The 20,722-nt window shown below is 45.1% G+C and overlaps 1 protein-coding gene across 3 annotated transcripts in view; it reads left to right on the forward strand.

Moving 5' to 3' along the window:
- Positions 1 to 3,041: 3,041 nt before the first annotated feature.
- LGMN (legumain) overlaps positions 3,042 to 20,722 on the forward strand; it is a 39,820-nt gene continuing 22,139 nt past the window's right edge. For 2 of the 3 annotated variants that reach the window (XM_084840450.1, XM_084840469.1), the window contains exons 1-2: positions 3,042 to 3,117; positions 16,860 to 17,029. In XM_084840450.1, the coding sequence (XP_084696576.1) occupies positions 16,892 to 17,029 (138 nt within the window). In that variant the 5' untranslated portion in view covers positions 3,042 to 3,117; positions 16,860 to 16,891. Of the gene's footprint in view, positions 3,174 to 16,859; positions 17,030 to 20,722 lie in introns of all 3 variants that reach the window. The other variant, XM_084840459.1, reaches the window with a different exon arrangement.

The raw sequence follows: 20,722 nt of genomic DNA on the forward strand, positions 1-20,722 counted from the left end.
TTTAATGTCTAAACATGCATAAGATTGCAACCTTACTCTCAAATAAGTGCGTATAAGATTGCAGTCTGACAGCCCAATCCTAAGCATATTTAGTCAGAAATAAATCCTGCTAAATTCAATAGCATTTATTCAGATTCATCCTAATCAGGTGCTCCTACAGCCATTAATGTCAAAATTCATCTTAGTGTCCTATCTTTATTAGGCCAACTGAAATGTCACCAAAATGTGCAAGCGTCTGAGACCTCCAGATCTTAGAATCAGGCAAGATATTACAAATGAAGTTTGTTTGGGGATGGCAAAATAGCAGACAAGGGTGGAGGAAGGAAGAGATTGACTAAATCAGAGTCTTAAGATGATATGGAGGAGGATGGTCTGCAGACATTCTAACTGGGCTCTACCATGAATTATCAGCTGGATTTTATATTTTCAAAAATGGAGGCTCAGCAGTTGTCTGCTACTTTCTTATTCCTAGTGGTCCGAGGGACACTGAAACCTCAAACCATCACATCATCTGACAGAGCCCAATTTGAATGTCTGCAAACCTTCCTCCTCCATTCTTTATCTTTTTCTGACTATGCAAACATCTTGACTTCAACATCATCAGCTTCCAACTCCCCCCCCACACCAATCTGCTGTTGTAACATCTTGCCTGATAAAGAGATTTAGAAATCTTGCAAGCTTACATATTTTTGTGACCTTTGAGCTGGCCTATTAACGATGTTACACCAATACAGATTTTGTCATTTTCTTGCAGCTGACATGACTACTATTGTCATTCATTTCAGTGGACTTAATAAGATGTCTTTTGGTCTGGAGAGCTACTTTATAACTCTTTACCCCTGTAAGAAATGGCCCCTGTAAGAAAATCATCCACAGCATTACACTTTCAATATATGTCTTCTGCCTTTTTGGAGGGGAGATTTGATAATTCTCCAGTCCATCAAATACTTTGTATTTGTGAGACTGGGGAGGTTGAGGATGTTTCCCACTGTTTACTAAGATGTTCCCTCTGTTTCTTGCCATTATTCTCCAGTCCTGTCCAACAGACCCCGCAGCAAGAAAAATACATGCCAGATCCCAAACGGCTTAGGAGGGATATTTCTGCTGGATAAGGGTATGCTTCTTTATATAAATATGGCTCTACTGTTTTCTTTTTATGTATATTGTGGTGGCCTATGGCTCCAAGCAATAAAGATACTACTACCACATTGAAGTTGCAGAGCAATCGTATGCATGTCAACTCAGAAGTAAGCGCCACTGAGTTCAATGAGGCTTACTCTCAAGTGTGCATAGGATTGTAGCATAGAATATATCTGGTACGTGTTTATTCAGAAGTAGATTCCAGAATTCAGTTAGTGCTTTTGGATCCAGAACTGTCACTTGAGACACAGGTGAACTCAGTGGCACAGAGCACTTTTTATCAGCTTAGGCTGGTATACCAACTACGCCCTTATCTGGACAGAGATAGCCTAGCTACAGTTATCCATGCTCTGATAACTTCTCGTCTCGATTACTGCAATGTGTTATACATCGGGCTGCCTTTGAAAACAGTCCAGAAACTTCAGCTGGTCCAAAATAGGGCAGCAAGATTGTTAACAGGGGCTGGCCTGCGAGCTCATATTATGCCAGTACTTTTCCAGCTGCACTGGCTGCCAGTCCATTTCCAGGCCCGATTCAAAGTGCTGGTGTTAACATTCAAAGCCCTTAAAGGCTTGAAGCCAGGTTACCTGAAGGATTGCCTCCTCCCATATGTGCCTGCCCGGACCTTACAATCATCGTCAGCGGCCCTTCTCCGTGAGCCCCTGCCAAAGGAAATGAGGTGGGTGGCTACTAGAAGGAGGGCTTTTTCTGCTGTGGCACCCCAGCTCTGGAATGAGCTCCCTACTGAGGTTCTCCTGGCACCTACATTGTATTCCTTTCGGCGCCAGGTGAAGACCTTTTTATTTTCCCAGGCATTTTAGCATTTTAGCTTTCTAAATTTTTAGCTTTGCTGTTTTAAATCTGTATTTTAAACTCCTGCACTGCTGCTAGGTTTTATTGTGGTTGTATTGCTATATTGTGGTTTTAATGTTCTATATATTTGAAATTGTTTTGTGTGTTGTTTGGTTTTAATTTTTGTGAACCGCCCAGAGAGCTTCGGCTATTGGGTGGTATAGAAATGAAATAAATAAATAAATACAATTTATTTTATTACATTATTATCCCACCTTTTTTTCTCTTGCAAGGAAGCCAAGGCGGCTTACATGGTCCTCCCCCTCCCCATTTTATCTTCACAACAAGGCTGAGTGTCCAGGCACCCAGTCAGCTGCATGGCTGGCGTGGGGACTAGAACCTTGAACTCGAGAGTCCCAGTCTGACACTCTTAACCTCTACACCACACTGGCTCTCGCTGGAACACTTATACCAGAATAAGGGCACAATCCTTTAAACGTTTAGACAGAAAAAAAAAAAGTATTTTTAGTCGCAGAAGGTCCTACATCTCCCATACTGACTGGGTAATTCTGGGAGTTGTAGGGCTTTTTTCTGCCTAAACATGCAGAGCGTTGCATCCTAAATGCGTTACTGTCTAAGGTGGCACAAGAGGCTTTGCTGTTTTTGCGGCAAGGGACTAACACGGCTGCCCCCCTGCAAACTCCCATGTAAGGATATATAGGATTGCAGCCTATACACCACCTCCCAGGGAGTGGGACACTAACCTCAGAGGGACCTACTTCTGAAGGAAACATGCGCAGGATTACGCTATAATGAGTCATACACACCCCCACCCCTCCGACGCAAACGCCATAGCATTCAATGGTGCATTCCGAACACGCCACCACACCCATGGGAGACTATTTTGGAATTGCGGCCTCCAATTCCCAACATGCAACGCACGCTCCGGCCAGCCACCCCAGCCCCTAGGGATTGTGCCGTATCCAATGGGAGCTGGGTTCTGGATGTGTTTTGCTGCGCGGTCAATGGCCGCCAGCCCCGCCAATCACGCCTCTACCCCGCCTCTGGCCTTCTAGCGCATAAGTATCTCCGGCACCCGCACCACTCTCAGCCACCTCTGGGGTTCTGTTTCCACGGCCGGTCCAGCAGAGGTCGGGCGGCGGCTCCTCTCGCTTTCCAGCCTGGGTAAGAACTGACTCGGGAGCTGGGTGTTATTCAACAAGAAGGGCGCTCGGACGTAGGTGGGTGAGAAATTAGGCTTGCAAAAATGACCCAGTAGGGCCAGCAGCTGGTGTGGCGCGAGTGGAAGTGGGAGCATGGGCTTGCATTTTTCCAGTGTTGGTCCTACTTAGAGTAGACCCATTGCAACGGATGGGGCTTACGTTAGACTCGCATTGGATCTAACTCGTTGGATCCCACCCTTTCCGCCGCGGTAGGTAGGGTGTGAATAACGACGGCCATAAGGATGGCCATGCTGGGTCCAACCCCAAAGGTCAGCCTCCGTTGCCAAAAGTGACCAGTCATTTGCCTCCTGCGGTGGTCACAAGCGTGGCCCTCTGTTCGCTTGCTCGGGATCCAGAGATAGGCAGCCTCTGATCGCGATGGCACTGCGGTTCGAGCGCCTGCTCCATCAAGTGTTGGGAATTACTGGGGTAATGGAGAAGAAATCTCCAAGGCTTCGCTGATGCCCTTCCTATTTGCCACTATCCTAACTGCAGAGAAGGAGTGAACTAGGATTAGGTAAGCGTGGGTTGGGGTGGAGAGCTGAGGCAATGGTTTAGTGGTGGATTGTTTATCTTTCCAGAGCAGCGGTGACACTAGAGTTCTAAGATCTGTGGTGAATGTAGAGGATGGTGTATTTTTCTGGAATCCAATATTTTGCCAGTATTGTCATCATGGCCATGTTCAGCACTGGGTGGGAGAATTGCTTGGGGATCTGAGCTACACTTTCTGCTCCAGCCTTCCCCAACCCAGTGCCCCACAGATGTGTTGGACTACAACTCCCAGCATCCCCAGCCAACACAAAAAGTAACTGTAGTTCCACACATTTGGAGGGCACTAGGTTGGGGAAGGCTGTTCTACCATGGGACCATAGCTCAGTGGTAGACCACTTGCTTTGCATGCAGCTGGTCTCAGGTTCAATCCTTGGCATCTCCAGGTAGGGTTGAGGAAAAAATTCTGCCTGAAACCCTGGAGAGCTACTGCCAGTCAGTGTTGACAAACCTGGGCTAGATGGACCAAAGGTCTGACTCACAAACATCAGAAGCTGCCATATACTCTGTACTCCATGCCTTTAACAAGAGTAGATGAGAGGGTTACTGGCAGAAATCTTACTAAAATCCAACCAGTACAGATATTTAGCGGCGAACATGCTTTTAAAGCTGTTGACACGCTATAACCAGAAATAGCTGGTAACAGGACTTATAATGTGGGTTACCTCACCAAGAAGTAGGGCATTGCTGGACTTATACTGGCTTGGTGCATTAAGACCTCAGCAATCTAAAGTTGTTTGTAAATGAGGGCATTACTTTAAGGCAATAGTCCTCAAACTGGTTCTGATGAAACTTACGTTTCTTAGAGGCTTATCAGAGATTCCTTAATTAGAAGATCCATAATAGCTTGCCCATCACTACTGATCTTCTGCTACAGTGTCTACAGGGTTGTTTTGCATATATATGGGGGGCAGGGATTGCAGTCATGTCATGTAAAGCCCAACACAGGCGTGGCCAGTGCTCTAGGACACGCTCCAGAATCCTCTACCATGTTTTGGGATCCTGGGTCCATGGCTGGTATACGAGGGTTCCTCTGCAGGCAAAATGATGTGGAAAGACCTGCGTATAAGTAGGAAGTTTTGAAAATGGTTGCTTTAAGGGTATGTACTGCAGGGCCTAACTTTAAAGGCCCCTAAAGCTCAAATATTTTGGCCACTTAATGCGAAGAGAAAACTCTCTGGAAAAGACCCTGATGCTGGGAAAGACTGAAGGCAAAAGGAGAAGGGGACGGCAGAGGATGAGATGGCTAGATAGCATCACCGAAGCAATGAATATGAACTTGAGCACGCTCCGGGAGAGAGCGCAGGACAGGAAGGCCTGGCGTGCTATGGTCCATGGGGTCACGAAGAGTCGGACACGACTAAATGATGAACAAATGAAGTGTATTTCAGCATTTCGATCTCCGGAAGTAGGATGTGCACTGTTATTCAGCTAACAGGGCTGATGGGACCCAGCAAATGGTTTTCTATGGAGTGTCTTGGGGTGGGAGAGAGAATCCTGCTTCTTCCTGGTGTGTGCTTTAGTTTCTTGGTTGGGTCCTACACTGCCAGTTGATGGCAAAGAGAGGCTTCCCCTTGGGTAGGCATGTCAACCCATGCCTTAACATGTGGAGAGGGGTAGTTAAAAAGAGAGACTCCCTTTTCCTAGGGAGACTGAGATGCACAGTCCCTGGAGGGCTAGTCTCTATTCTTGGAACAGATGAATAGATTTCCCTTACTGTTACCTTAAGACAATGTGGGGAAAACCCCATTCCCAATCAACAGCTTCTAGGGTGATTGCAAAAATGGGGGAAGTAAAATGGTGCATCAGGGAGACTCTAGCAGTTGACCCAGTCGATTGAAGCTGTGTGCCTCTAATGAACCTGCCAGTAAGTTCAGAGCAGACTAAAGCAGCAAGTAACTATGCCTTGTGTGAAGAGAAAACATAAGGAATTCCTTTCCACAAGCAAGTCTTTGGGGGATCTATTTTCCATAAATTTGACTCCTCATTTCTTACAACTATCAGCAATTATGGCTATATGGAACATCCATGTTTACATGCTCCTGTATTTGGGAGCATATGACCAGATGCTGAGGGCAAACAATGAGGGATGGCCTTTGCAAATTTCCCTGATGTCTCTGTGGAGAGTAGATGAACTTCGGTCCAATTCAGCGAGGCAGTTTTGATATTTGTCCTTAAGTACCGCCATGTTCATGACGAGGTGCAGTTTGCTTGGAGAGCAATGGGGAACCTGCCCATTTTTTAAGTCCTGCTCCTGGTGGTGCCATAATCAGAAGTGAGATAGGGCTATGGTGGTGCCCTAACTGTGGAAAGCTCTCTGCAGGGACATTCCACTAATGTGCACTTTGTCCTTTTGGTGCCAGCTAAAAAGCTTCTCCTGAGCTTTTAATAGATGACTGCCTTTCTTTTACGTTTTCCTTTGGTTTGTACTTGTAGCTGTGGTTTGTTTTTTACTGCAAGTGGGGATCTTGAATTGTTTTACTTTTAATTTTTAAAGCTTTTTAATGTTAGGCACTTAAAAGATTCTTCAGCTCGATCAAGTAATTATTCTGGGATAGCCAAGTGGAGCAGAATTGACCATTGCCACTGTCCCCGAAGCCCCTTCAACTGTTGCTGCTCCTCCTCATTGGAGGAGCTGTGTCTGTGTCCGAGTTGCAGTGCAATAAAGCAGTAGAATCTATGTTAGACAGTTAGAAACACTGCAGGGTCAGATTATGAGCTTGGTGGACTACTTAGCTGAACTGGCTCCTCTTGTAATCTCTCAACTGAGGGTGTAGCATATGGTGTAAGAAACATTCTTTCACCCTGCCATTCAAGAGTTTCAACATAGTGCAGTGGTATCCTTTTTCCAACAGGGCTCTTAAGCTGTGTGACTTTGGAGAGAAGATAAACAGTGACAGACGAGCTTTCCAAAAATACAGCTTGTCTTCAATTGCCAAAGCCCTCTTATGGTTCAGTAACTAAAGAAGCAAATGGACTGTTCTCACAATGGGAGGATGTAAACCGTGGGTGTCCCAAAGGGCTTCTTCACTCTATCCTGCTATTGAGATTGCTCACTCCTGCGGGTGCTTTAGATGGCATCATCAGCCTCGAGGATGTCTCTCAGCACTAAATTACCTTTATTCCATTTTTTAAAAGATCGGAGATAATGAGCTATTAAATTTCAGGAGGGAGCTCAAGTGCTGTAAAGAGGAAACCCTGCAGTAAGAGGAGCTAGACCACAGCACCATCTAGTGGCTGGGTAATGGAACATATGGAAGATTCAGATAAGGGAGGGGGAAGGGGGAGGGAAGGAAGCAGGTGTAAAGGGAGTCCGTTGTGATCCCGCATTTACCGTCGTGATCCTGCATTTAAAACAGAAGCAGAAAGCCCCATTTTAAATGTGGGGTTTTAGGCTGGTGTAGAGATGCTCTAAGAATCCGTATTGAAGCAGGTCCTTCTTGTTCATAAATGATCTAGAGTTGGGGTTGAGCAGTGAGGTGGCCAAGTTCCGTAGACAATGCCAAATTAATTAGGGTGATTAAAACAAAAAGGAACCATAAAGGCAGAACATTTCCAAAAGGATCTCTTCAAAATGGGGGGATGGGCGATAAAATGGCAAATGCAGTTCAGTATAAGCAAGTGTAAAGTGATGCACCTGAGGGGCGGCGGGAGCCTTAACTTCACATATACACTGATGGGGTCTGAGGTGAAGGTGATTGAACAGGGAAGAGATCCTGGGGGTTGTGGTGGTTAACACAATAAAAGTTTGACCCAGTGTGCAGCTGCTATGAAAAAGGCATGTCGGGGTTTATTAGGAAAGGAATGGAAAATTAAACTTCCAAAATCATAATGCATGCCACCACACTTGGAATACTGTGTACAGTTCTGGGCACTGCACTTCAAAAAAGTTATTGTACAGCTGGAGAAGGTGTAGAAAAGGGTAACCAAATTATCAAGAGGGTAGATTAACTCCCCCTGTGAGTAAAGATCACACTGTTGGGTGCTTTTAAGCTTAGGAAAAAGGCAAGCAAGGGGGTTGGGGAACATGATAGAGGTGTATAAAGCTATGTGTGGCATGGGGAAAGTGGATAGGGAGATGTGTTTTACTTAGGGCTACCCACTGAAGCTGAGTGGTGGAACATTCAGAATGGATAAAAGGAAGTATTTCTTCACACATAGTAAAACTGTAGCAAATTCCATAAGATACAGTGATGGCTGCTAAGTTAGATGGCTTTAACAGGGGAGTAGGCAAATCTTCGGAGTATGAGGCGAGCAATGGCTACTAGTCCTGATGGCTGTCTTCTACCTCCAGAATCGGAGGCAGTATTCCTCTTAATACTAGTTGGGGAACACGGGTAAGAGGGTTCTATTGTGCTCCTGTCCTGCTTGTGGGCTTCCTATCCAGGTTGACCACTGTGGGAACAGAAGGCTGGGCTCTAAGCCTTCTGTCTGATCTAGCAGGGGTGCTTTTGTTATCTTTCTCTCCAACGCATGACCAAAAGGGAGTGAAGGCTGAGTCTTTAGTTCCATGGCCCAAGAGGCCTAGCCAGCACTCTGGCTGAGTGTGTGCATAGAACACTGTGGTACAGGATGCTCCACAACACTCTTTATGGCTGACACCCAGAGGTTCCTCCACAGACCAATGAAGAAAATGTTAAAAATTTCCACCAAAGGTAGAACGGGGCGGGGGGGGGGGAGGAACACTGTTGAAATTATTACAATCTAGTACTGAATGAAGAAAACAAACTAATACCTTTAGAGCATAATCCTAGTATCATAGAATAGTAGGGTTGGAAGGGTCCTACAAGACCATCAAGTCCAACCCCCGGCTCAATGCAGGAGTCCAAGTCAGAGCATCCCTGACAGATGGCTCTCCAGCCTCGTCTTCAACGCCTCCAGTGTGGGAGAGCCCACTACCTTCCTGGGTAATTGGTTCCATTGTCTTATTGCTCTGACAGTCAGGAAGTTTTTCCTGATGTTCAGCTGGAATCAGGCTTCCTGTCACTTGAGCCCATTATTCCGTGTCCTGCACTCTGGGAGGATCAAGAAGAGATCCTGGCCTTCCTCTCTGTGGAAGAGTCTTCTCTCTCAGAGAAGACTGAGCCAAAGAAGGAATTGAGCACTTCTGCCTTTTCTTTGTCATCTGTTATTTTATTAATAATAACATATTAATTATTAATAGCTGAACCACCATTTCAAGTACTTGAAGAGCGCTATCATATCTCCCCTCAGTCTTCTCTTCCCAAGGCTAAACATGCCCAGTTCTTTCAGTCTCTCTTCAAAGGGCTTTGTTTCCAGTCCCCTGATCATCTTTGTTGCCCTCCTCTGAAACCTCTCCAGCTTGTCTGCATCCTTCTTAAAGTGTGTTGCCCAGAACTGGACACAGTACTCCAGATAAGGCCTAAGCAGTGCTGAGTAGAGGGGAACTAGTACTTCCTGGGATTTGGAAGCTATACTTCTATTAATGCAGCCCAAAATAGCACTTGCCTTTTTTGCAGCCATATCACATTGTTGGCTCATATTCAGCTTGTGATCGACAACAATTCCAAGATCCTTCTTGCTTGTAGTGTGGTTGAGCCACATTTCCCCCATCTTGTAACTGTGCATTTGGTTTCCTTTTCCTAGGTGCAGAACTTGGCATTTATCCCCATTAAATTTCATTCTTTTATTTTCTGCCCAGCACTCCAGTCTATCAAGATCACTTTGAATTTTGTTTCTGTCTTCCAAAGTATTAGCTATCCTGCCCAATTTTGTGTCATCTGCAAATCTGATCAGCATTCCCTTCACCTCCTCCTCCAAGTCATTAATAAAAAACGTTGAAGAGCACTGGGCCCAGGACTGAGCCCTGTGGTACCCCCGGTCATTACCTCTCCCCAGTTTGAGAAGATCCCATTGATCAGCATTCTTTGAGTGCTGTAGCCAACTGTGGATCTACCTGATCGTTGTTTCAACTAGCCCACTTTGAGCTAGTTTGCTCATCAGGATATCATGGGGCACTTTGTCAAAAGCTTTGCTGAAGTCGAGGTATATTAGGTCCACAGCACTCCCACAGTCCACAAGGGTGGTTACTTGATCCAAAAATGAGATCAGATTCATCTAGCAGGATTTGTTATTTACAAATCCATGTTGGTTTTGAGTAGTCACTGCATTGTTTTCAAGGTCCTTACAGATGGATTGCTTTAATCTGCTCCAGAATTTTCCCAGGGATTGATTTCAGACTGACTGGTCTGTAGTTCCCAGGTTCCTCCTTTTTACCCTTTTTGAAGATAAGGACAACATTAGCCCACCTCCAGTCATCTGGCATGTCACCCGCCTCCATGATTTCTCAAAGAGAATAGACAGTGGTTCTGAGAGTTCTTCTTCCAGTTCCTTTATCACTCTAAGGTGCAGTTCATCTGGCCCTGGAGATTTGAACTCATTCAAAGTAATCAGCGGGGTCATAGATCTTCTTTCCAGAGAAGACTGAGCCAAAGAAGGAATTGAGCACTTCTGCCTTTTCTTTGTCATCTGTTATTTTATTAATAATAACATATTAATTATTAATAGCTGAACCACCATTTCTTTCCTCTGTCTTTTACAATGCATGTAGCTGAAGAAAGCCTTTTTGTTGCTTTTAGCATCCCTCGCTAACCTCAGCTTGTTCTCAGCTTTAGCCTTCCTGACTCCATCCCTGCAATTCTGCGCTACCTGCCTGTACTCTTCCTTTGTTACTTGGCCTTCCTTCGACTTCCTATATGTGAACTTTTTTGTTTTCAGGTCATCTCTAAGCTTTTTGTGAAGTCATATTGGCTTCTTCTGTTGGCTTCTTCTGTTGTCTTCCACCATTTTTTCTTGTTGGAATGGTTTGTAATTGTGCCTTGAGAATTTCCTTTTTTAAAAGCTCCCACCCATCTTGGACTCCTTTTCTCCTTAGAGTCTCTTGCCATGGGACCTTACTGATCATTGTTCTGAGTTTATTAAAATCAGCTTTCCTAAAATCCAGGTTATGTGTTTGGCTACACTCGGCTTTTGCTTCCTTTAGAACCAAGAACTCAAGTATAACATGGTCGCTTTCCCCCAGAGTTCCTGTAACTGCTACTTTACCCACTAAGTCATCTCTGTTGGTTAGGATCAAGTCAAGGATCAATCCTCTAGTTCCTTCCTCTACTTTCTGTAGGAGGAAGTTATCCGCCACACAAGTCAGGAATTTCCTGGAGGGGCCATGTTTTGCAGAATTTGTCTCCCAAAAAATATCGGGGAAAATTGAAGTCCCCCATTACTACTACATCATGTTTCCTTGAAACATTGGCTATTTGCTTTTCAAAAGTGTCATCCTCGTCTTCTCCTTGATTGGGTGGCTGGTAGTAGACTCCAACCACCAGGTTCCTTTTATTCTTTGCTCCATTTATTTTAATCCAGATGCTCTCGATGGGGCTACCAAGCTCATCCTCCTGTATTTCTGTGCAGAGATATGTATTTTTCACATACAGTGCAACCCCACCTCCCTCTCTGTTCCTCCTATTCTTTTTGAACAAGTTATATCCTTCAATTGCTGTATTCCAGTCATGAGAGTCATCCCACCAAGTCTCAGTTATACCAGTCAAGTTATACCTATTCAAATCTGCTCAAAAATAAGTCCTACTCATGTTCAATGGGACTTAGTCCCAGGTTAGTAGGTATAGGATTGCAGCCTTAACGTGCTACTTTGAGAGAACTTGTTCTTGTTAGGATTGATACCAGCAAATTTTAATTTTGCTTTGGGGGCTGTGCTTGCATGGCTATGTTGGTTCTAATCGATTATTGCTAGCAATCTTGGATTTTCTTTTTATGAGAGAGGTGGTTGTTGGAACATCTTATGGTCAGATTACTGCAGGTAGGATATATCTTTTTAAAATAAGGCAATTCTACGCTTCACCAAAACCCTCATGTTCAAGGTGTGTTTTTTTTCTTTAATAGATGCCGTTTGTATATCAGAAAGAAAACCATAAGGAAAATCTGAAATGTTACACTGCAAATCCTTGATAAAAATTCTGTAGTATTTACCAAATAAGGACAATGGACTTCAAATGGAAGGCAATCACCATTTGATGATTTGCATTAAAATTGTCAGAGGCTCTCTTTGCTTTTCTCCTCTGATCAAGGCTGGGAACTGATAATGTCTGTTATCACCAGTTGTATGCATAGTCCAGGAAAACAAAAAGCAACTTTTGAAGTAAAACCAGTTTTATCTCCATTACAGTCTGACCTCATTGTTATCAGCCAAGTTGAGACTTCTATCAGGAGTCATCCTAGTCTGATGACTGGATCAGCACAGCCTTTCAAATAAATACAAAAAAGTTTTTTTGAGGTTGTAAATGTGAGTCTAGAGAAGAAGGAAAATTGGGTCCCTTTTTCTTATTCACAACCACGGATCGGATGGGAAAGACCCATGCAATTAGTACTGCCCATGTCTTTTCATAATTTGCATGTGTTCCCCAGGAAGGTGATTCCCATTGTCTTGTAAACAGTCTTGGGTTGAATTAACTCTAGGTATTTACTTTAGGGCCTTGTGAAAGTACCTCTTCCACAGAGCACATGTATGGTCTAGAAAATGTTTCCTTATAGGACTTATGGGCCTAGCTCACAGGAAAATTCTGTATGTAGAAGAAGTTCCTGTTAGACTGTGTCCAGTTGCCAAGCAGATCCATAAGCAAAGAGAAATGATTAACCATTTTGGCAAGGAGTTTGCAGCTGCTAACACTTTAAAGCATTCTCATCTGCTTCCTGAAAGCATGGGCCAAGGGCCAAGTGACTGCTTAAGTATTTCAGGGCAAACTGAGGTGCTCCAGGCCTGGGGTTTCTCAAACAGCAGCACCCTCATCCTCATGGCCAAAGACTCCCTTAAACAGAGATCCACAATTGTTGGATGACCTTGGTAGCCCAGCCAAAAACTGTGGTTACTGTTCTTTCCCTTGGTGGCTAGGCTGTTGCATGGCTGAGGCATTCCAGGCACAGAGCCAAGTACAGGCCAAGGGCACTCCACACCATTCTCTACTGCTCCAGAAATGGAGGGATGGAGTTTGGCCGAGGCACTATGAGCACCTTGCAATGGAGCAGCCGGACAACCCTTGGCTTCTTTCCAACCTTGGAGCTGAGAAGGGAGTGACAGTTGCTGTGCAACTACCAGTGTGATCCCCATGAACTTTCGGATCTCCAAGGCAGGGTAGTTGCTTGCCATGCTTGCAATGGATAGCGGCACACTTGCTGTGGTGACTGCAAATGTGGAAGCTTTCTGTTGAAACTGAGGAGAGTTGTAAAAACAAATTTGCTATACATCAGGAGTAGGCCAAAACATCCGGAGGGCCATGGTTGCCATCAAACCTCATGACTGGCTGTGCTGGCTTGGGCTGATGGGAGTTGTAGGTCAACACAGCTGGAGGGTCGCAAGTTGCCCTCCCCTGTTATAGAGCTGGCTTCTGTGTGGGAATAAAAAAATCCATAAGTCTATGGGCTCGTTAAGTAACTGTACTGGATTTGGTTTTGGAAGGATGACGGGCAGTCAGGTGTGAATTTACCCAGAGTCATGTGCAGTATTTAATGGCATATGTATACTGATTTGATAGAGCAGTTGGCAACCGTTACGATTTTAGAGTTGGTTTTCATAGCTGTACAGTGAAGGCCATGCTTATTGCTACTAAACAATGCACCCTAGTTGCTTTGCACAATGGCTGTTACGATCTGTAGTTCCTTAGCTCATAAGGATGCTCCTTTCTATGCTGTGGGAAACGTTCTTTGCTGCCAAGAGAGAAAGGCCTTGGTAAAGGGGAGGGGGGTGGCAGCAGTGTGTATTGTGACAGTTTCTAAGTCAATGAGACTTGCTCTATAAAATCCTGAGCAGATTGACCTGTTACCTGTTCTTGTCTGAGAGGGGGAAGGTACACCACCTGCTCAGATAACCAGCCCTGGGACAGCACCCGTCACTTCTTGAGGAGCCAGAGTGACTGTGGACTATGAGTCGGGAGACGTATGCAAGCGTATCTTTGCTTTTATTCCATCTACATCCATTTTCCATCAATAAAGTGGGCTTGTGTGAAAATCATATCGGCACCTTCGAATCTGTTTAGTGTGTGGGTCCTGGCTGGACCAAGCCCCAGATTTAAGACAGTAACTCTTTGGATCCTGGCCATGGTGACCTCTTCAATGACAACATGCATTTTAGTTCTTTCCCACTGACAGATCCAGAAAATGCTCTATTCTGTATTTCTATTGTTGTCACTAAAGTAGATTTTAAAATAGTGTCCAGAACATGTTTGCAACACTGCATCGTGTGAACTAATTCTATCCCTCCCCCCCCCAAAAAAAAAATATTTCAGCCATCATGTTCGTTACCTGGAATGACTGAACAGGAACACTTCCAGAACTCTACATCAAGTTTTTTCTGTTTGAGTTTAACTCTGGAGGCCCTCAGTGCAGTCCATACCAGTGACTGTATCACCCCTTTCCACGTTTGGAGTATCTAGCCCAACCTGTTGCCCTCCAGATACTTTAGACTACAGCTCCCATCAGCCCTAGCCAGCATAGCCAATAGTGGGGATGATGATAGTTGTGGTCCAAACCATCTAGCTGGGTAAGGCGGATGTCGTCCTTTAAAAAAATGAGCTTGTGGTAACAGTGCACTTTAACCAACTTAGACTTTTCTTCCTGTTCTTCTTTTCTGATGATTCAGCACAATGTGACCTTAGCTGAAGTAATGATGATAAGGGTTAACTATGTATTTGGGCTGAACAACATAAACAGATGCAATGCTAGATCTACTAAGTAGTGTATCTTCCCCTGTACACACTGCAGTCTGTAAAAACGTTTCTTAATCTGTACTTTCACATCATGAATGGCATATACTTAGAGCTGGTGTAGGGTTAGTGGCTGAGACTGAGCTAGGTATCGCAAAGTCCTTGGTTCAGACTTTGCCTCTGCCATGAATTCCTTAGGTGGCATTAGGCAAGCCACTCTCCCAGCCTCATTCCATCACTCCCCATCTGCAATATGGGTGATAGTAATACTGACCTGGGGCTGCAGTGGCTTAGTGGTTAAGATGCTGAACTGGAGACCAGAAGGTCGGCAGGACAGCAGTTCAAGACCCGAGTGCCGCGTGATGGAGTGAGCTCCCGTCTTCAGTCCCTCTTCTGCCAACCTAGCAGTTCGAAGCAAGAAATTGCAAGTAGATAAATGGGTACCGCTTTGGCGGGAAAGGTGACAGCGTTCCGTGCACCTCGGTGTTCAGTCATGCCGGCCATATGACCACGGAAGCGTCTTCGGACAGCGCTGGCTCCTTGGCTTAGAAATGGAGATGAGCACCACCCCCTAGAGTCGGACACGACTGGCTGGGGACACCTTTACCTTTTTAATACTGACCTACCTTACAGGGTTGTCATAAGGATTACAACTAGAGTTTGTGTGTAGCCCTGTGAACACTTAAAAGTGCTATAGAGATGTTAAATATTGAATAGTATCAAATGCCATCACTTTCTTATGCATTATCTCTTTAATCCAAGTGGCTCAAGACTCGTTACATGTATACCCAAAATGGGTATGGCGAATGAAGTAGTAATGGCTAGAATAAAACAGCAATACATTCATGAACAATAAAATATAACCAAATTCAGGGCTCAGTATGCAAATTCCTTTTGCATGCTGAGCATAAGGGTGTACATGTATATCAGACTGAAATGCTAATGTGCCTTTTCCAGTGATTTCCTGACATAAAAAGAGCTGCGCTGGATCAGACCAAGGGTCCATCCAGTCCAATGTTCTGTTCACACAGTGGCCAACCAGCTGCCTGTGGGAAACCCGCAAGTAGGACATGTGCATAACAGCACCCTCCCGCTTGTGTTCTCCACCAGCTTGTATACCGAGGCATACTGTCTCCAATATTGGAAGTAATATATAGCCATCATGGAGAGCCAGTGTGGTGTAATGGTTAGAGTGTTGGACTGGGACTTGGAAGATCTGGGTTCCAGTCTCCACGTAGCCATGAATTCACTGGATGACTTGGGCCAGTCACTGACTCTCAGCCTAACCTAACTCACAGGGTTGTTGCAAGGATAAAATGGAGAGGAGGGCCGTGTAACCTGGCTTGAGTTCCTTGTAAGAGGGCAAAAAAGGCGGGATATAAATGTAATAGCGCAATAAAAAATAATGACTAGTAGCCACTGGTAGCCTTATCCTCCCTGTCTAATTGCCTTTTGAAACCATCCCCATTGGTGGCCATCACTACATCTCGTGGTAGTGAATTCCGTAGTTTAACTATGCACTGTGTGTACTTTTATGTGTCCTGAATCTCCTACCAATCAACTTCATTTGATGACCCTGGGTTCTAGTATTAAGTCAGAGGGACTACAAAAAGGCTCCCTATCCCTGTGCATAATTTTGTACTCTTCTAGCATGTATCCCCTCACTCACCTTTTCTCTAAGGTAAACAGTCCCAGGCATTATAATCTTTCCTCATAGGGGAGTTCCTCCTGCCTCTTGATCATTTTAGTTGTCCTTTTCTGCACCTTTTCCTGCTATGGCCTCTCTACATCAGGAGAGACAACTCAAATAAGACAACCCTTGGCTCCGCCACTGTATCAGAGTGAAGGAGGAAGGAGCTCCAACCAGTCAATGCATGGCCATTGTCACTTCCCCTAACTGCACGGCTGAGTAGGCAGACCAGTGTGAAGTCATCTTCCTTAACCTTGTCCTCTAGGGTAGCCAAGCATGATCAACAGCTTGGGGACTGCGAGGTGGTGAACTTCCTGCCAGGCTGCACTGCAACCTGGTGGAGCGTGGCCATCCTCTTTTGTGCTGTTCACAGAGCAGCACTGTAGTGCACGATTGGGGCATGTGTTCTGTCAGGCTGGGCTGTGACTTACAGCCATTCCACATGCCAATGCTACAGTACAGCAAAGGTATTTGGGATACTCGTGGGGAGCAGGTGAAGGAAGAGGGAAACTAACAACCCAGGGATTGAAAAAACTGCAGCTTGTTCCATCATCTGCCAGACAAACCCTGGGTAGGACAACAAATCATGGGTTAAATAAGCCATGGGTTAACATTATGTGCAAAGTAAGTCTTAACGTTCCACTTATGGTGAGCTTTGAACTCCTGAAATAATTTCTTTTTATAGGCATATTGTTATAGCTTTGTTTTGTTTGACACTTTACTCGTGTTCCACAGTTCTTGTAGTTCTTGAGTAAAGAAGGAAGAGAATGGCTTTGAAGCTTGCTGTGCTGCTGGGCTGCATCCTGGGAATCGGTGCTCTTCCCTTGGAGGACCCCGAGGATGGCGGCAAGCATTGGGTTGTCATTGTGGCTGGTTCCAGTGGCTGGTATAACTACAGACATCAGGTAAGAGTGCCTCAAGCAGCAATCTAATGTTGACTGGATGCATCTAATGTTCACTGTGTTGAATCTAGTCGAATCGTTTTCCTCATACCAAGGGTTGGCTCTCGCATGTATGTGCATTGCTTGGTGTGTGTTTTTCATAGCCCAAAGGGTCAGTGAACTCCACTGGAAAAGAACGGCCTGTCCTGATGAGCCCAACCGTTCTCTCTGCAAAGTCTTATCAACACAAGCAAGTTGACACTTGACGATGGTGCGGCCGTGAAGTGTCGGATCTCCGTACATCAGCCTTCCTGAAGCTGGTACTCTCCTGAGGTTTTTGACTTTGATTCCCATCAACCCCAGCTGGTCAGGAATGCTGGGAGTTGTAGTCCAAAACATATCAAGGGCACCAGCTTGGGGAGGGCTGCCATACATGAACTAGCTCAAAGAATTATTGGGATGACGTCATTGGCCATCTGACTTGCAGGCAGACCAATCTGACCAATTAACTGACTGAACATTGCAACCCTAAAAGTTTGCCCTTGCAATCTATGGAAGTTTTTTGCTGTTGCAGTGTGGTGGAGGGGGTTTACTGCAGTTCTCTGTGCTTGTGCTAGCTATCGTAATGTTCCAGGCCTCCAGGGCTTGCTAGATGTTTAAAATTCTCACACTTCTTCTCTTCCCACCTGCAATGGCAAAGCAGAATAGACCAAATGGAGCAGCATGGGAATTCTTGTGCAATCCCCACTCAAATATGTAAACTTAACTGCAAGCGATTTGAGTCAAGGGGAGACAGATGTGGTGAGAAATAAGCATTAGAGGATGAATGGGGTTGTGGAGAAGGAGGAAGTGTAACTGCTTGAGCTAGAGACTACTAGATAGAAAGTTAGTCATGTGAAGAACGGTTGCAACAGCAAGCTTATAATAGCAACCTACCTTTGTATGATCTAGGATCTTGCACAATTGCTAACCTTTATTTTCCAGTTGTGAATCCTCAGAGGGACGTGTATATCATGCTCCTAGTCATCTTGGCAACTTTTGATACCACTGACCATAGTAGCGGGAGGTCGCTATTGTATGCATGTCCTACGTTTGGGTTTCCTGTGGGCAGCTGGTTGCCCGCTGTGTGAATGGAATGCTGGACTAGATGGACCCTTGGCCTGATCCAGCATAGTTCTTATGTTATCTTACAGGTTTGACACTGTGGGTTGGGTGTCAGAGGCAAAGTGATATGGTGGTACTGCTCCTACCTGCAGAATTGGTTTTAGAAAGTGGCGTGCGGGGGGCAGTTTGCTTGACCCTATAGCATCTGAGCTCTGGGGTCCTGCAGGGATACATATTGATTCCCTATGCTCTTTAACATCTATATGAAGCTAGGAGAGTGCTATTGTGCTCATGTCCTACTTGTGGGTTTCCCACAAGCAGGTGGTTGACCACTGTGTGAACAGAATGCTGGATGAGGTGGACCTTTGGCCTGATCCAGCACGGCTCTTCATATGTTCTCTGTGATGAATTTGCCCTTGCCTAGATATTGTCTGAGATGTGACTTCTGGTTGTAGCTAATCATACATTAATCAATTAACTGATCACACTCTATTTCCTGAGCAAAGTGTCATCAAAGAGATGTGGGTTCAAATCCTGAAATAAATAACAGAAATTATTTTATAGGTCTATGAGATCAGGCTTTTCTTTCTATCTTTTACTTCAAAATATCAAGCAATCTTGAAGTGATAGCAAGATATGGTATGAAAGCACAGAATACATACAAAAATTTAAAAATGGCTTGTTACAACAGTTTTGTAAGAATTGTTTCAGGAGCATGCCTTTCATTAAAAAATAAGGGCACAATCCTATGCAAGTTTAGATAGAAAAAGGTCCTACAATTTCCAACATGCTCCAGCCAGCCATGTTCTTACATGCTGGCTGGAGGGATACTGGGTGTTGTAGGACTTTTTTTTCCTGTCTAAACATGCGTAGGATTGCACCCTAAATGTCTTACCCATGATATGACATTTCTGAGCTGACACAATAGAAAAGTCAAGATGAGGACAGATGTTCTTGTTCTGAAAACTCTCAGCTGTCTCTAATATTTATGTAATTCCTTATGTGGTACTTAACAAAGAATAGTACTTAAGCTCAGCACCCTTTAACAATTTAACTATTTTTCCAAAGTTCCTAGCTGCTATCTGGGAGTAATGCATCTCATTTCTTGGCCACACCGCAGTTCCCAAAACGTGACTTAAAATAAAAGTGTCCTATCTGAGTTCTCTGTTGTCTTTGGGTTAGCTTAACACAAAGCTACTTTCAGTTCTATTCACTTCCAGAAATATTTCATGTCATCGTCACTCATCAGCAGGAAATATTAACAATACTTCTTTACCAGCCATTCTTCCTCCAGACTCCTTATCTGAAACATATGTTATTTTTATGGGAAATGGTTCTGTCTTATTTTTCACTTGTCACTTAGGGTAGCCATAGTAGGTTAAGAAAGCAATCCTATGGTCTCAGGAGAGCATCCCAGAGACCATAGGATTCTTCGGAGTCCCCCATCTGAGGCCGGAGGCACTGCTTCCACTCAGGAGGGGGGACTCCAGTATCTGATCCCTCTGTTTGTCCCCTCCCTCACACCCGCCTGAATTCCAAGGTCGCAAAAGCGGCCGTGGAGAGGTCTAAAAGGGGGCATTCTGGTGGGTGGGGAGAGGAGAGGCCAGGATACAAAGAATCCTGTGGTCTCTTCGGCCCCAGTCCCGCCCCACCAGCATGACCTCTCTGAATGGGCTGGGGGACGGAGAAGCGGAAACTGCCTCTGTTGCTCCTCCTGCTGCAGGGAGCCTCCCACTTCAGAGGTGTCCATCTCGCAAGGCTGCAACATACAGAATTGTACCCTAAGAGGTCGGTGAAAAGTTACAGCGTGTCAGAGTGAATGCGTTTGCTAGAATTAAAATGACTCAACCTATATATGAGACTGTATTTAATATTTCATATGCTCTTTTGTGAGAGATGAAGAGAGCAAATATATATACTTAGGAGGGATTTTGGCAAGGCAGCCTATTAGGCAGGCTGGTGCCCAAGTCTTGCAAGGTGTTTAAACAAGAGTGCAAAGACTTCTGGGGAAAATGTTCGTCACACTATTAGGCGAGGTCATCAGGAAATCTGGAGTGAGGTGCAGTCAGTGTGTCAATGACGCCCAGCTCTCTTTTTCTTTGTCATCTAGGTGAGGCTTTGCAGGGGCTGAATCAGTAACAGGAGACAGTGGTGGGCTGGATGAGGGCCAACAAACTGACACTGAATCCTAATGAGATGGAGGTCCTGGAGGTCTCCATGTGTGAGAACGGTGGTCAACCTGTCCTCAGTTGGGTTGCACTCCCCCTGGAAGAGCAGGAGCATAGCTTGGGAGCTGCTCCTTGATTCCACATTGCCACCGGAAGCGCAAGTGGCTAGGAGTGCCATTTGCCAGCTTTGGCTGGTTTGCTAGCTGTAACCCTTCCTGGATGGGGATAGTCTGGCCACAGTGGTTCATGGCCTGGTAACCTCCCGGTTGGATTACTGTAATGCACTGTATGTGGGGCTGCCCTTGAAGATGAGCCAGAAGCTTCAGCTACTGCGGAACATGGCAGCCAGGATTGTAACTGGACAGACAGAATTACACCAACCCTGAAAGAGCTGCGCTGGCTGCCTGTTTGCTTCTGAGCCCAATTCAAGGTGCTGGTGCTTACC

This window comes from Heloderma suspectum, chromosome 1 (genome assembly GCF_057233095.1).
Source record: "Heloderma suspectum isolate Gila_16-S chromosome 1, 16-S_ref, whole genome shotgun sequence".
Taxonomy (NCBI): Eukaryota; Metazoa; Chordata; class Lepidosauria; order Squamata; family Helodermatidae; genus Heloderma; species Heloderma suspectum.